The sequence below is a fragment of the Carica papaya genome, unplaced genomic scaffold (genome assembly GCF_054855325.1).
Source record: "Carica papaya isolate Zhongbai unplaced genomic scaffold, ASM5485532v1 h2tg000055l, whole genome shotgun sequence".
In the NCBI taxonomy this organism is placed as follows: Eukaryota; Viridiplantae; Streptophyta; class Magnoliopsida; order Brassicales; family Caricaceae; genus Carica; species Carica papaya.
The window spans coordinates 25,628-41,632 of NW_028277161.1; the positions used below are offsets into that span (position 1 = coordinate 25,628).

The 16,005-nt window shown below is 29.9% G+C and overlaps 1 protein-coding gene across 17 annotated transcripts; it reads left to right on the forward strand.

The window, feature by feature from the left end:
* Positions 1-1,059: 1,059 nt before the first annotated feature.
* Positions 1,060-15,802, forward strand: LOC110816913 (uncharacterized). 17 transcript variants are annotated; one of them, XR_015816697.1, is made up of 8 exons: positions 1,063-2,072; positions 3,823-3,916; positions 4,005-7,981; positions 8,090-8,504; positions 8,642-8,698; positions 8,871-10,194; positions 10,306-11,034; positions 11,131-15,794. XR_015816697.1 is itself a non-coding variant. In XM_088212253.1 (5 exons), the coding sequence occupies exons 1-5, from the start codon at positions 1,857-1,859 to the stop codon at positions 4,257-4,259; spliced, it is 297 nt and encodes a 98-aa protein (XP_088068379.1). In that variant the 5' UTR covers positions 1,077-1,856; the 3' UTR covers positions 4,260-6,647. The 17 variants fall into 17 exon arrangements, 3 of the variants coding, with proteins under 3 accessions (XP_088068379.1, XP_088068378.1, XP_088068380.1); XR_015816696.1 differs by having other exon boundaries at positions 1,064-2,072; positions 8,090-8,131; positions 8,457-8,504; positions 8,642-10,194; positions 11,131-15,793; XR_015816699.1 differs by having other exon boundaries at positions 1,060-2,072; positions 4,005-4,346; positions 5,543-7,981; positions 8,090-10,194; positions 11,131-15,802.
* The last annotated feature ends 203 nt before the right edge of the window (positions 15,803-16,005 follow it).

Below are 16,005 nucleotides of genomic sequence, written 5' to 3' on the forward strand. Positions count from 1 at the left end.
TGCCAAGCTATGCATATGTTACATTTAATTGCTTGGTTCTCTTCTCATTCAAATTACAATGTAGAAAAATCTTATTGATTCATAAAAGGATATATTTATTGTCCTCTTTTAATGCTTCTTACTCATGGTTCTAATTAATATTTTTTTTTATATTTCAATTTTGGTAAGCGTAGTTCCCATGAAAAATTATCTATATGTTCTATTTATTTGCTAATGGTTATTTACTCTTTTCAATTACAACATTGACGAATCTTAATTATTTACAAATTTATTTGCTCATTTTTATTTGCTTATAGTAAATTTCGAACTCAAAATATCAAGTAAATAATCATGTACCCAATATTTTGTTTATGCTCAACTAGCTAAAATAATTAGCTCTTATTATTATGTGACTCTTTAAGCAAAATTTAAAATAGTCCAGTTGTTTATCTTGTATTATTTTTTTTAATTTTTATTTTATAGATAGTATTGTTTTGTTACTTGAATGGTTTGAGCTCCTCTACATTTTTATCTTTTTCTTTTGCCTTATTTTCAATTGATAAGCAGTGGTTCATGTCTAAATTCATCATATATGAAATGTATTATTTTTTTCTAAATATGTGGTTGAGATATCTAAAAAAATTAATTAAATTAATTATCTAAAAAATTATTAAAAAATATCATAGTTAATTATTTATATTCTAACATAAATTGTTAAAATTAATTATAAAACTATGTTTATCTGCTTTAAATTTATTTATTTTTATTTTCTTTCAGAAAAAAATCATTTTTCTGTCAAATTTTTTTAATTTTTTCTATTTCCCAGTAAAATTCACTCACATTTTTTTAGAATTAATTAATAAGTGTTTATCACACATTCTTATTTATGATATTTTACTTTTTTAAAAAAAAAATTTAATTTATTATCTCTTTCTTAATAATTACAGTTTTCTATCATAAAAATATTTTAATTTTTTATAAAATATAACAAAAATTTAAAACAACACACTAAGCTTGGGCTCTGTGTAGTTTAACTTTTTTAACGCAGTCGTTGCTTTTTTCTTTTTCTTTTCTTTTTTCTTTATTTTCCCTTTAAAAGCAAACGGACCGTGCGATTAGATTAAAACCCCACAAAAGTTTTCCAATTCTCCTCTTCAGACCACCTTCTGCCTCTCTTTTACTTCCAAAAAGTTTTCAACGTTCTTTGTTTCCTGATCTCACCTTGCCCAGAGAGAAGGAGAGAGATACAAGCACAAAAGAGAGAGAGAAAAAGGGGAAAATGACAGAAACGACCAGACATGGATCTGAAACCCTCCATTCTCTTCAATGTCTAGAGGGAAATAAAAGAATATCAGAAAGAGGTAAGGAAAAAGATGATAGAAAACAAATTAGAATGGTCATCTTTCTACCATTCCATCTCTTTTTCAGTTTCTTGAGAGCAGAGAATCAAATAGAGAAAGAAAAGAAGAACAAAGAAAGAAGGAAAAAAGAAGATCGAAAAGAAGATAGATGGGTTTCTCGTAAAGACCCAACACTACTTAGTCATTCTGTTAAATTTCAATCTCTCTTGTTCGCAAGCCTTTCCCAGAGAGAAGGTGAGAAATACAAACATAACAGAGAGAGAAAAAGGGGAAAAAGACAGAAACGAGCAGACATGGATCTGAAACTCTCCATTCTCTTCAAGGGAGATCGAAAAGAAGATCGATGGGTTTCTCTTCAAGACCCAACACTACTTAGTCATTCTGTTAAATTTCAATCTCTCTCGTTCACAAGCCTTGCCCAGAGAGAAGGTGAGAAGTACGGACATAGCAGAGAGAGAAAAAGGGGAAAAAGACAGGAACGAGCAGACATGGATCTGAAACTCTCCATTCTCTTCAATGTGGAGAGGGAAAGAAAAGAATATCAGAAAGAGGTAAGGAAGAAGATGATAGAAAACAAATTAAACTGTCCTCTTTCTACCATTCTATTTCTTTTTCAGTTTATTGGGAGTAAAGAGCCAAATAGAGAAAGAAAAGAAGAGCAAAGAAAGAGGGAAGAAGAAGATCGAAAGAAGAGATGTGTCTTTCTCTTCAAAGACCCAACGGTGGCCGGAGGTATTTTTACTTATCTCTTAATATTGGTAGGTGATCATTCATGGAGTTTATTTTTATTTGGTTCTCCTTTCATGAAGTTGGCATAAGTGATTTAGTCTCTCTTAATCTGGGTTTACATAAATCTTTTTTTTTTAAAAATTTCTTTTTATAGTTTCTGTCTTCTTATTTATTTATTCTTCTTATTTAATGTTTTTAGTTTTCATAAATTTGTTTTGTTATGTGTAGTATCTGTTCTTAACTAACTAACTAATTGTTTCTTAGCATCAGTTATTTTCAACTATATCTGTAATGAGGAATAATGAATTGGTTCTCTGTCTCTCTCTGTGTTCTCTTCTCTCTTTTGTTCTCTCTGTCTGTTTCTCACTCTCTCTGCACTTCTCTCTTTGTTTGCTACATTCCAAACCCTAAAAGCCCTCTTCCTAAATTTCACACATAACATATTTCTAAATTAATTCGAGTTCTTTCTTGTTATAAACATTGCAGCAGGTTTCTTAACTGGGGAGATGTTGTTTTTCTTATTCCTTTTTACCATGATTTATAGACTTGAAATTTACTCAAAAGATAGCAGCAGTTTCTTGTTTTTTCATTTAAATATTCCAATTTAGCTTTAATAATTTTACAGACAAACAAACTATCTTCTGGAATTTGATTTAGTAGGTTCTGTTTTTTATGGAGTTTGCAAAGTTGATATTTTGGTCTCTGTTTCTAAGTACATTTGACACGTTCCTTTGAGACCCAGGTAGGTTGGGAATAGAATATTAATGCTGTGGATATTCCATAGTTATATGCTAATGTATGAATCAAATATGAACATATTACCCTTTTCCGATTGAGGGAACTTTCGAAAAGAAGAATTGTTTGATTGATTACCCTCCCAAAGTATTCAGAGTATTCGGGTTTTCTTGAAAACTAACAGCGTAAAAATGTTACAGCAATAATAAATGTATTAAAAATAAAAGCAAGAATAACGATTGGATTTGGAGCTCTATTGCATAGATGGTAATCTATAGTCTTTTTTAATTTTCTAACTTATTATTTCTTTCACAATCTAAAACTTCTTAAAAAACTATTTTATCTTGTGAACTTTCCTTTAAATATTTTCATAATTGGGAATATTGTCTAAAATGTCGCATATTTTTCATTTATGCTTTCAATTGTTGCAATATTTTCTTTTTCAGTATGATGAGATGTTCCCTTCACTATTCATTGATCATCCTGATATATTTTCTATTATATAAATATATGTCAAGGTTTATTTTGCTTTGTTATGATATGAATTTTATTTTCTATTATATATATATTTTTTCTATTTAGAATTATTTACTTAACAATATTCTTTATATTTACTTTAATATTCTTTATGTTTACTTTAATATAGGACTACCAAAGTTATTATCAATCTTAGGGAATACTTTTAAGATAAATAAGCATGTATTTTTATTTTTTTGGGTGGTTAAAATTTTTATATTTTGTTAGTATATAATTCTTTAGGCAAAAAGTTTAAAATAGTTTCACTTGTATTTTATTTTCTTTTATTAGTAGCACTCTTTTATACGTGGATTATGAGGTATCCGTGGAATAAGAGATATGTTTTCATTTTTTTATCATATTTTTCAATTTAGTTTTGCTTGTCTTAAACCTAATTTATTTTTCAAAATTTTCTGATGGAGTTGGAGAGAGTTACAATGTTATCTATTTCTGCATCATCTATCACATTAAGTTTTAAAAAGTTTTTTATTTGGAGAACAAGGATCACTTTAGTGGAAAAGAAGATTTGGAGTTCGATTTGATGGAAGATACTGGTGATAGCAGGAACTTATCTTCTTCGGTTGCAGGAGTACTTGGTCAGTGATTTTTTTTGTTTCTTTAATATTTCTAATAAGGTTGCATTTACTAAATTGGTAATCAGGATAGTACTTGTCTATTATGCAGTGGTTTGGTACTCTGGGCTGCTTTGTTGCATGAGGTATCTCTTTCCTCTTGTCTTTTACATTATATTTACTGCGTTTTGGTATGTTTGTCTTGTTTCTCGCGTCGCTGACAAAAGGAAGAAAGTCCTTATCATTCTTCAAAATTGTGCTGTAAGTGATGAAAATTCAATTTTTATTTTAATAATTTTGCATAATTACTTATAGCAAACCTGCGAATACTGGCTCTCTTGCTTACGCTGGCAGGTTCTCGGTATAGCCTGTGGTGTGCTTTACGGTCTGTGAGCGAAAGAGGGAGAGTGAGTACGACGAAGAAGAGAACCAGAGCGACAGAGGAAGCGAGTTCGTATGAAATTTTACCTCATGATTTTATTATCTAATTAATCAATTATTTTTATTTTTTTACTAACTAATCAAACAATAATTTTTAAATTATGCTACCATAACTTAGTTGAAGGATGTATTTGAACACTAAAAACCTACATGATTCTAGATCGATATGAACAATGTAAAGCAAATAAATTATAATTAAAAACCAAAATTGGAATAAAAATACAAACAAACTCAAATACAGTTACAAATTCAAGTACACTGAAAAAAAATCCAATTGATTTTTTTACAATTCCAAACAAATGAAACAAATAACTAACTCGAATGAAATTACAACAAACTAAAACAACAAATTTCAACAACAAGTAGGTGCTAAAAGTCTAATATATTTGCAACAAACTCAAATATAATAACATACTCAAGTAAACCAAAACAAAAATTATATTTAGCTCTTCAACTTTTCCAGCAAATGAACATCTCAAACACAATAACGACAAACTACAACAAACAAATTATAACTACTCTTACAAACTAACTCAAATACAATTACCAAGTCAAGTAAATCAAAACAAAAATTATATTTAGCTCTTCAATTTGTCCAGCAAAAAACTTCTCAAAAATAATGACCAACTGCAACAAACAAATTACAACTACCTTTATAAACAAACAAATTACAACTACCCTTATAAACTAACTCAAATACAATTACCAAGTCAAGTAAACCAAAACAAAAATTACATTTAGCTCTTCAACTTACCTAGCAAAAAACATCTCAAAAATAATAACGATAAACTGAAACAAACAAATTACAATTACCCTTACAAACTGACAAAGAAAAAAAGTAAACCCAAGTATTTGCCCTGAAAACGAGTATCTCATTTTTAACATTTGCATAAGTTGAAATAATTATAAATTGAAATAATTTAGCATTAGTTACGCAGTGAATTTCTTTATGTGTACATTAACATAGCAATACTTTGCGCTGTTTTCAATATTGCGTAGAGGACAACAAAATTGTTCCCTTTTTATGTTTGTTCTTCTTGATTTTGTCGGTTTTTTTTTTAATTTGAAGTTTTGATATCCGTTCTTCTATGCCAAGCTGTGCATATGTTATATTTAATTGCTATTGGTTCTCTTCTGATTTGAATTACAACGTAAAAGAGTCTTCATCATATATGAATTGATATGCTCACTTTTGTTTATTTGTTGTAGATTTCAAACGTCAAAAAAGCAGGTAAATAAACACTTATTCGATATTATTTTTTGTCTTCAACTAGTTTAAAAATTATTATGAAGATCTTTAAGCAAAAAGTTAAAGAGAGTCCAATTATATATTATCTCTGTTTTGTTCTCTCTTTTGTGGATAACACTGCTGGAGAAATGTTGGGTTTTAAGATAATCGTGGAATAAAAGGTTTATTTTCGTTTACTTGTGACATATGTTTTATTTTCTGTTATATTTATATTTTTTTCTGTTTAAGGTTATTTACTTGGCAATATTCTTTTTGTTTACTTTAATATAGAACTACCGAAGGTTATTACCAATCTTAAGGAGCACTTTTAAGGTAAGTAAATAAGCATGTGTTTTTATCTTCTAAGGTAGCTAAAATTTTCATACTTTGTTAGTGTGTAACTCTTTAGGCAAAAAGTTTAAGATGGTTCAGGCGTGTCACTTGTGTTTTGTTTTCTCTTTTTGATACCACTTTTTTAAACGTGGATTATGAGGTATCCGATGAATTCTGAGGTTTGTTTTCCTTCTTTTATCATATTTTTTTGTTTTATTTTATTTTTTTATTAGCTTAATTTTTTTTTAAATTTTTTTTGATGGAGTTGAAGAGAGTTACAATGCTAACTATTTCTGCATCATCTACCACATTAAATTTCAAAAAAGTTTCCGGACGAAGCTCAACAAAGAGATCTACTGCATGGTCATTTTAGTGGAAAAGAAGGTCTGTGATTCGATTTTATAGCAAATACCGGTGATGGCGGGAACTCGTCTTCATCGGTTGCAGTGGCATTTGGTCAGCAGTCTCTTTTGATTCTTCAGTGTTTCTAATGAGGTTGCATTTACTGAAATGGTACTCAGGACATTAGAGCTGGTCTATACAGTGTTAGGTACTAAGAGCTGCTGTGTTTTGTGAGGTATCTCTTTCTTCTTGTCTTTCACATTATATTTATTGAGTTTTGGTATACTTGACTTGTTTCTCGCGTCGCTGGCAAGAGGACGGAGGTCCTGACCATTCTTCAAAATTGTGCTGTAAGTGATGAAAATTCAAATATCATTTTAATGATTTTGCATATTTACTGGTTGTAGCAAATCTGCGAATACGTGCTCTCTCGCTTATGCTAGCAGGTACTCTGTACAGCTTGTAGCGTGTTTTACGGTCTGTGAGCGACAAAAAGAGGGAGAGTTAGGTACGAAGAAGAGAACCAGAGTGGTAGAGGAAGAGAGTGCGTATGAAATTTTACCTCATTATTTATTATTTGATTCGTCAACTATTTTTATTGTTTTACTAACTAATCAAACAATAATTTTTAATTTATACTACCATAACTTAGTCGAATGATAGATTTGAAACCTAAAAACCTACGTCACGCTAGATCAATATGAACAAAGTAAAGCAAACAAATTATGATTAGAAACTAAAATTTGAATAAAAATGCAAACAAACTCAATACAATTACAAATCCAAGTATACTAAAAAAAAATTCAATTGATTTTTTTTTTGCAATTCCAAACAAATGAAGCAAACAACTAACTCGAGTGAAATTACAACAAACTAAAACAACAAATTTCAACAACTAGGTGCTGAAATTCTAATACAATTACAAACTCAAGTAAACCAAAATAAAAATAACACTTAGCTCTTCAACTTTCCCAGCAAACAAACATCTCAAACACAATAACGAGAAACTACAATAAACAAATTATAACTACCCTTAAAAACAAACTCAAATACAGGTAAACCAAAACAAAAATTACATTTATCTCTTCAACTTTTCCAGCAAACAAAATCTCAAACACAAAAACGACAAACTACAACAAACAAATTACGACTATCCTTACAAACTGATAAGGAAAAAGAGTAAACTCCAAGTATCTGCCCAAAAACAAGTATGTCGGTTCTAACATTTGCATGAGTTGAAATAACCATAAATTGAAAAAGTTTAGCATTATTTCTTTGTGTACATTAACATGACAATGCTTGAGGCTGTTTTCAATATTGTGCAGAGAACAACAAAATTGTTCTCTTTATGTGTCTGTTTTTCTTGATTTTGTCGCTTTTTTTTCTAATTTAAATTTTTTATATCCGTTGTTCTATGCCAAGTTGTGCATATGTTACATTTAACTGCTATTGGTTCTCTTCTGATTTGAATTAGAACGTAAAAGAGTCTTGACCGTATATAAATTGATATGCTCACTTTTGTTTATTTGTTGTAGATTTCAAACGTAAAAAATAAGGTAAATAAACACGTATTCAATATAATCTTTTGTCTTTAACTAGTTAAAATTTTCTTTCTTTGTTATTATGAAGATCTTTAGACAAAAAGTTAAAGAGAGTCCAATTATATATGATCTATGTTTTTGTTCTCTTTTGTGAGTAACACTGCTGGAGAAATGTTGGGTTATGAGATAGTCGCGGAACAAAAGGTTTGTTTTCGTTTGCTTGTGACATATATTTTATTTTCTATTATATTTATATTTTTTTCTATTTAGGATTATTTACTTAGCAATATTTTTCGATTTACTTTAATATAGGACTACCGAAGGTTATTATCAATCCTGGGGAGCACTTTTAAGGTAAATACAGATGTGTTTTTATCTTTTTAGGTAGCTAAAATTTTTTACATTTTGTTAGCGTGTAACTCTTTAGGCAAAAAGTTTAAGATGGTCCAGGCGTGTCACTTGTGTTTTTTTTTTCTTTTTGATACCATTGTTTTAAATGCGGATTATGAGGTATTTGATGAATAAGAGGTTTCTCTTCCTTTTTTATCATATTTTTCTTTTTTATATTGTTTTTTTATTAGCTTAATTATTTTAAATTTTTTTTGATGGAGTTGGAGAGAGTTACAACGCTAACTATTTCTACATCATCTATCACATTAAATTTTAAAAAAAAATTCAGACGAAGCTCAACTCCATCTACTGCATGGTCATTTTAGTGGAAAAGAAGGTATGTGGTTCGATTTGATAGCAAATACTGGTGATGGTGGGAACTCGTCTTCATCGGTTGCAGTGGCATTTGGTCAGCAGTCTCTTTTGATTCTTCAGTGTTTCTAATGAGGTTGCATTTACTGAAATGGTACTCAGGACATTGGAGCTGGTCGATACAGTGGTTAGGTACTAAGAGCTACTGTGTTTTGTGAGGTATCTCTTTCTTCTTGTCTTTCACATTATATTTATTGAGTTTTGGTATACTTGACTTGTTTCTCGCGTCGCTGGCAAGAGGACGGAGGTCCTGACCATTCTTCAAAATTGTGCTGTAAGTGATAAAAATTCAAATTTTATTTTAATGATTTTGCATATTTACTGGTTGTAGCAAATCTGCGAATACCTGCTCTCTCGCTTATGCTAGCAGGTACTCTGTACAGCTTGTTGCGTGTTTTACGGTCTGTGAGCGACAAAAAGAGGGAGAGTTAGGTACGAAGAAGAGAACCAGAGTGGTAGAGGAAGAGAGTGCGTATGAAATTTTACCTCATTATTTATTATTTGATTCGTCAACTATTTTTATTGTTTTACTAACTAATCAAACAATAATTTTTAATTTATACTACCATGACTTAGTTGAATGATAGATTTGAAACTTAAAAACCTACGTCACGCTAGATCAATATGAACAAAGTAAAGAAAACAAATTATGATTAGAAACTGAAATTTGAATAAAAATGCAAACAAACTCAATACAATTACAAATCCAAGTATACTAAAAAAAAAAATTCAAAATTCCAAACAAATGAAGCAAACAACTAACTCGAGTAAAATTACAACAAACTAAAACAACAAATTTCAACAACTAGGTGCTGAAATTCTAATACAATTACAAACTCAAGTAAACCAAAATAAAAATAACACTTAGCTCTTCAACTTTCCCAGCAAACAAACATCTCAAACACAATAACGAGAAACTACGACAAACAAATTATAACTACCCTTAAAAACAAACTCAAATACAAGTAAACCAAAACAAAAATTACATTTACCTCTTCAACTTTTCCAGCAAACAAACATCTCAAACACAAAAACGACAAACTACAACAAACAAATTACGACTATCCTTACAAACTGATAAGGAAAAAGAGTAAACTCCAAGTATCTGCCCATAAACAAGTATGTCGGTTCTAACATTTGCATGAGTTGAAATGACCATAAATTGAAAAAGTTTAGCATTATTTCTTTGTGTACATTAACATGGCAATGCTTGAGGCTGTTTTCAATATTGTGCAGAGAACAACAAAATTGTTCTCTTTATGTGTCTGTTTTTCTTGATTTTGTCGCTTTTTTTTCTAATTTAAATTTTTTATATCCGTTGTTCTATGCCAAGCTGTGCATATGTTACATTTAACTGCTATTGGTTCTCTTCTGATTTGAATTAGAACGTAAAAGAGTCTTGACCGTATATAAATTGATATGCTCACTTTTGTTTATTTGTTGTAGATTTCAAACGTCAAAAATATGGTAAATAAACACGTATTCAATATTATCTTTTGTTTTTAATTAGTTAAAATTTTCTTTCTTTGTTATTATGAAGATCTTTAGGCAAAAAGTTAAAGAGAGTCCAATTATATATGATTTCCGTTTTGTTCTCTTTTGTGGGTAACACTTCTGGAGAAATGTTGTGTTCAGAGATAGTCGCGGAACAAAAGGTTTATTTTCGTTTGCTTTTGTGACATATGTTTTATTTTCTATTATATTTATATTTTTTTCTATCTAGCATTATTTACTTAGTAATATTCTTTTTCTTTACTTTAATATAGGACTACAGAAGGTTATTACCAATCTTGGGGAGCACTTTTAAGGTAAATAAGTATGTGTTTTTTATCTTTTTAGGTAGCTAAATTTTTTACATTTTGTTAGCGTATAACTCTTTAGGAAAAAAGTTTAAGATGGTCCAGGCGTGTCATTTGTGTTTTGTTTTCTCTTTTTTATACCACTTTTTTAAACGTGGATTATGAGGTATCTGAGAAATAAAAGGTTTGTCTTCCTTCTTTTATCATATTTTTCTGTTTTATTTTATTTTTTTTGTTAGCTTAATTTTTTTAAAACTTTTTTTGATGGAGTTGGAGAGAGTTACAACACTAACTGTTTGTGCATCATCTATCACATTAAATTTTAAAAAGTTTCCAGACGAAGCTTAACAAGGAGATCTACTGCATGGTCATTTTAGTGGAAAAGAAGGTCTGTGGTCGATTTGATAGCAAATATTGGTGATGGCGGGAACTCGTCTTCATCGGTTGCAGTAGCATTTGGTCAGCAGTCTCTTTTGATTCTTCAGTATTTCTAATGAGGTTGCATTTACTGAAATGGTACTCATGATATTGGAGCTGGTCTATACAGTGGTTAGGTACTAAGAGCTGCTGTGTTTTATGACGTATCTTTTTCTTCTTGTCTTTCACATTATATTTCTTGAGCTTTGGTATGCTTGTCTTGTTTCTCGCGTCGCTGGCAAGAGGACGGAGGTCTTGACCATTCTTCAAAATTGTGCTGTAAGTGATGAAAATTCAAATTTCATTTTAATGATTTTGCATGTTTACTGGTTGTAGCAAACCTGAGAATACTTGCTCTCTTGCTTACGCTGGCAGGTACTCTGTATAGCTTGTTGCGTGTTTTACGGTCTGTGAGCGACAAAAAGAGGGAGAGTATGCACGAAGAAGAGAACCAGAGCGGCAGAGGAAGAGAGTTCGTATGAAATTTTACCTCATTATTTATTATTTGATTCGTCAACTATTTCTTTTGTTTTACTAACTAATCAAGCAATAATTTTTAATTTATGCTACCATAACTTAGTCGAATGATAGATTTGAAACCTAAAAACCTACGTCACGCTAGACCGATATGAACAAAGTAAAGAAAACAAATTATGATTAGAAACTGAAATTCGAATAAAAATGCAAACAAACTCGAATACAATCACAAATTCAAGTATACTGAAAGAAAAATTCAATTATTTTTTTTTTTAGCAATTTCAAACAAACGAAACAAACAACTAACCCGAGTGAAATTACAACAGACTAAAACAACAAATTTCAACAACAATTACGTGCTGAAATTCTAATACGATTACAAACTCAAGTAAACCAAAACAAAAATACTACTTAGCTCTTCAACTTTCTCAGCAAATAAACATCTCAAACACAATAACGAGAAATTACAACAAACAAATTACAACTACCCTTAAAAACAAACTCAAATATAAGTAAACCGAAACAAAAATTATATTTAGCTCTTCAACTTTTCCAGCAAACAAACATCTCAAATACAAAAATCACAAACTACAACAAACAAATTACGACTACCCTTACAAACTGATAAAGAAAAAAGTAAACCCCAAGTATCTGCCCATAAGCAAATATGTCGGTTCTAACATTTGCATGAGTTGAAATGACCATAAATTGAAAAAGTTTAGCACTATTTCTCTGTGTACATTAACATGGCAATGCTTGAGGCTGTTTTCAATATTGTGCAGAGGACAACAAAATTGTTCTCTTTTTATGTATGTTCTTCTTGATTTTGTCGCGTTTTTTTTTTTTCTAATTTGAAGTTTTGATATCCGTTGTTCCATGCCAAGTGGTGCATATATTACATTTAATTGCTATTGGTTCTCTTCTGATTTGAATTACAAGGTAAAAGAGTCGACCGTATATAAATTGATATGCTCACTTTTGTTTATTTGTTGTAGATTTCAAACGTCAAAAATAAGGTAAATAAACACGTATTCAATATTATCTTTTGTCTTTAATTAATTAAAATTTTCTTTCTTTGTTATTATGAAGATCTTTAGGCAAAAAGTTAAAGAGAGTCCAACTATATATTATTTCCGTTTTGTTCTCTTTTGTGGGTAACATTTCTGGAGAAATGTTGGGTTCTGAGATAGTCGCGTAACAAAAGGTTTATTTTCGTTTGCTTGTAAGACATGTTTTATTTTCTATTATATTTATATTTTTTTCTATTTAGCATTATTTACTTAGTAATATTCTTTTTCTTTACTTTAATATAGGACTACAGAAGGTTATTACCAATCTTGAGGAGTACTTTTAAGGGAAATAAGTATGTGTTTTTTATCTCTTTAGGTAGCAAAAATTTTTTACATTTTGTTAGCGTGTAACTCTTTGGGCAAAAAGTTTAAGATGGTCCAGGCGTGTCACTTGTGTTTTGTTTTCTTTTTTTGATACCACTCTTTTAAACGTGGATTATGAGGTATCCAGGGAATAAGAGGTTTGTCTTCCTTCTTTTATCATATTTTTCTGTTTTATTTTATTTTTTTATTAGCTTAATTTTTTTAAAACTTTTTTTTAATGGAGTTGGAGAGAGTTACAACGCTAACTGTTTGTGCATCATCTATCACATTAAATTTTAAAAAGTTTCCGGACAAAGCTCAACAAGGAGATCTACTGCATGGTCATTTTAGTGGAAAAGAAGGTCTGTGGTTCGATTTAATAGCAAATACTGGTGATGGCGGGAACTCGTCTTCATCGGTTGCAGTAGCATAATGTCAGCAGTCTCTTTTGATTCTTCAGTGTTTCCAATGAGATTGCATTTACTGAAATGGTACTCAGGATATTGGAGCTGGTCTATATAGTGGTTAGGTACTAAGAGCTGTTGTGTTTTATGACGTATCTCTTTCTTCTTGTCTTTCACATTATATTTCTTGAGCTTTGGTATGCTTGTCTTGTTTTTCACGTCGCTGGCAAGAGGACGGAGGTCCTGACCATTCTTCAAAATTGTGTTGTAAGTGATGAAAATTCAAATTTCATTTTAATGATTTTGTATATTTACTGGTTGTAGCAAACTGCGAATAATTGCTCTCTTGCTTACGCTGACAAGTACTCTGTATAGCTTGTTGCGTGTTTTACGGTCTGTGAGCGATAAAAAGAGGGAGAATATGCACAAAGAAGAGAACCAGAGCGGCAGAGGAAGAGAGTTCGTATGAAATTTTACCTCATTATTTATTATTTGATTCGTCAACTATTTCTATTGTTTTACTAACTAATCAAGCAATAATTTTTAATTTATGCTACCATAACTTAGTCGAATGATAGATTTGAAACCTAAAAACCTATGTCACGCTAGACCGATATGAACAAAGCAAAGAAAACAAATTATGATTAAAAACTAAAATTCGAATAAAAATGCAAACAAACTTAAATACAATCACAAATCCAAGTATAGTGAAAGAAAAATTCAATTGATTTTTCTTTTGCAATTCCAAACAAATGAAACAAACAACTAACCCGAGTGAAATTACAACAGACTAAAACAACAAATTTCAACAACAACTACGTGCTGAAATTCTAATACGATTACAAACTCAAGTAAACCAAAACAAAAATAATACTTAGCTCTTCAACTTTTCCAGCAAACAAACATCTCAAACACAATAACGAGAAACTGTAATAAAAAAATTACAACTACCCTTAAAAACAAACTCAAATACAAGTAAACCGAAACAAAAATTACATTTAGCTCTTCAACTTTTTCAGCAAACAAACATCTCAAACACAAAAACGACAAACTACAACAAACAAATTACGACTACCCTTACAAACTGATAAGGAAAAAGAGTAAACCCCAAGTATCTGTCCATAAGCAAATATGTCGGTTCTAACATTTGCATGAGTTGAAATGATCATAAATTGAAGAAATTTAGCACTATTTCTCTGTGTACATTAACATGGCAATGCTTGAGGCTGTTTTCAATATTGTGCAGATGACAACAAAATTGTTCTCTTTTTATGTATGTTCTTCTTGATTTTGTCGCTTTTTTTTTTTCTAATTTGAAGTTTTGATATCCGTTGTTCCATGCTAAGCGGTGCATATGTTATTTTTTTAAATTTTTGCTGGAGTTGGAGGGAGTTACAACGTTATTTATCTCTGCATCATCTATCATATTAGGTTTTAAAAAATTTCAAGGTGGAGCTCAACAAAGAGATCTTCTCTATGATTATTATAGTGGAAAAGTAGATTTGTGGTTTGATTTCATGGTAGATACTGGTGATGGTGGGAATTCGTCTTCTTCGATTGCACGACTACTTAGTCAGTGGTTTCTATTGTTTCTTCAATGTTTCTAACCAGGTTGTATTTTTTGAATTAGCAATCAGAAAATTTGAGCTGGTCTATACAGTGGTTTGGTATTATGAGTTGATGTGTTTTATGAGAAATTGGTGAATAAACTATTTGATTTCCTTCTTATGATATAAATTTTATTTTTTAATACGTGTTTTTCAGTTTTATTTCACTTTTTCTATCCCATTATAGTATTTTCTTTTAATTTTTTGATGTAATATGAGAGAGTTAGGGTGGTATCTCTTTTTACCATCGATCACATTAGGTTTTGGAAGATTTTAATATTATCCTACATTAAGATTATTGAACCATAGATTTATAAGAGTGCGATTACAATTAAAAAATAATAATTTAGGAGTCAACAAATTTAACACGAAATCTTCTAAAACATTATGCAAACAAATCTAAACACAAAAAGAAAAAACCAAAACTTACATCAAACTAGATCGATATGAACAAACCAAATCAAACAAATTACAATTAGAAACTGAAATTAGAATACAATTCCAAACCCACTTAATACAACTGGAAATCTAAATAACCTAAAAGAATGATCCAATTCAATTTTTTATCATTCCAAACAAATAAACACACAACCAACATGAGTGAAATTACGACAAATTAAAGCAAACAAATTTCAACGAAGACTACGTACTCCAAAATCTAAATATATTACAAATAAACTCAAATACAGATATAAAACTCAAGTAAGTTGAAACAAAAATAATATTTAACTCTTCAACTTTCCTAACAAAGAAACACCTCAAACGCAATAACGAAAAACTGCGACAGACTAACAAAAACTACAATTAAAAACCAACGAAAACCACAAATATCAGCCCACAAAAAGCATATGGCATTTTTAACATTGGGAAGAACAAGATAAGTAGTATTATGTTTGCATGAGTTGAAATAACTATAAATTAAAAAAAATTAGCGTAAAGTCTTTTTTAATGTTGAGCAGAGGAAAATAAAATTCTCCTCTTTCAGTGTTTGTTCTTGTTTATTTTAGTCGTTTTCTTTTCATTTTAAGTTTTGATATCCATTGTTCAACGCAAAACTATGCATATGCTATACATGATTTTTAACTGCTTTGTTTCATTTGAATTATAACGTAGAAAAATCATGGTTATTCGTAAATGTATATGCTCACTTTTGTTTAGTTTTTGTAGATTTCAAATGATGAAAATCAGGTATATTGTCTCGCGTTCAATATTTATTTTTTTCTTTAGCTTGTTAAAATATTAATATTTATTTATTATGCAACTCTTTAGACATAAAATTAAGGAAAGCACATTCGTATTATTTGTATTTGTATTTCGTTTTTTTTAACAAGTGACACTGTTGGAGACATGTTAGGTTATAAGATATCCATAAATTGAAAGTTTTTTTTT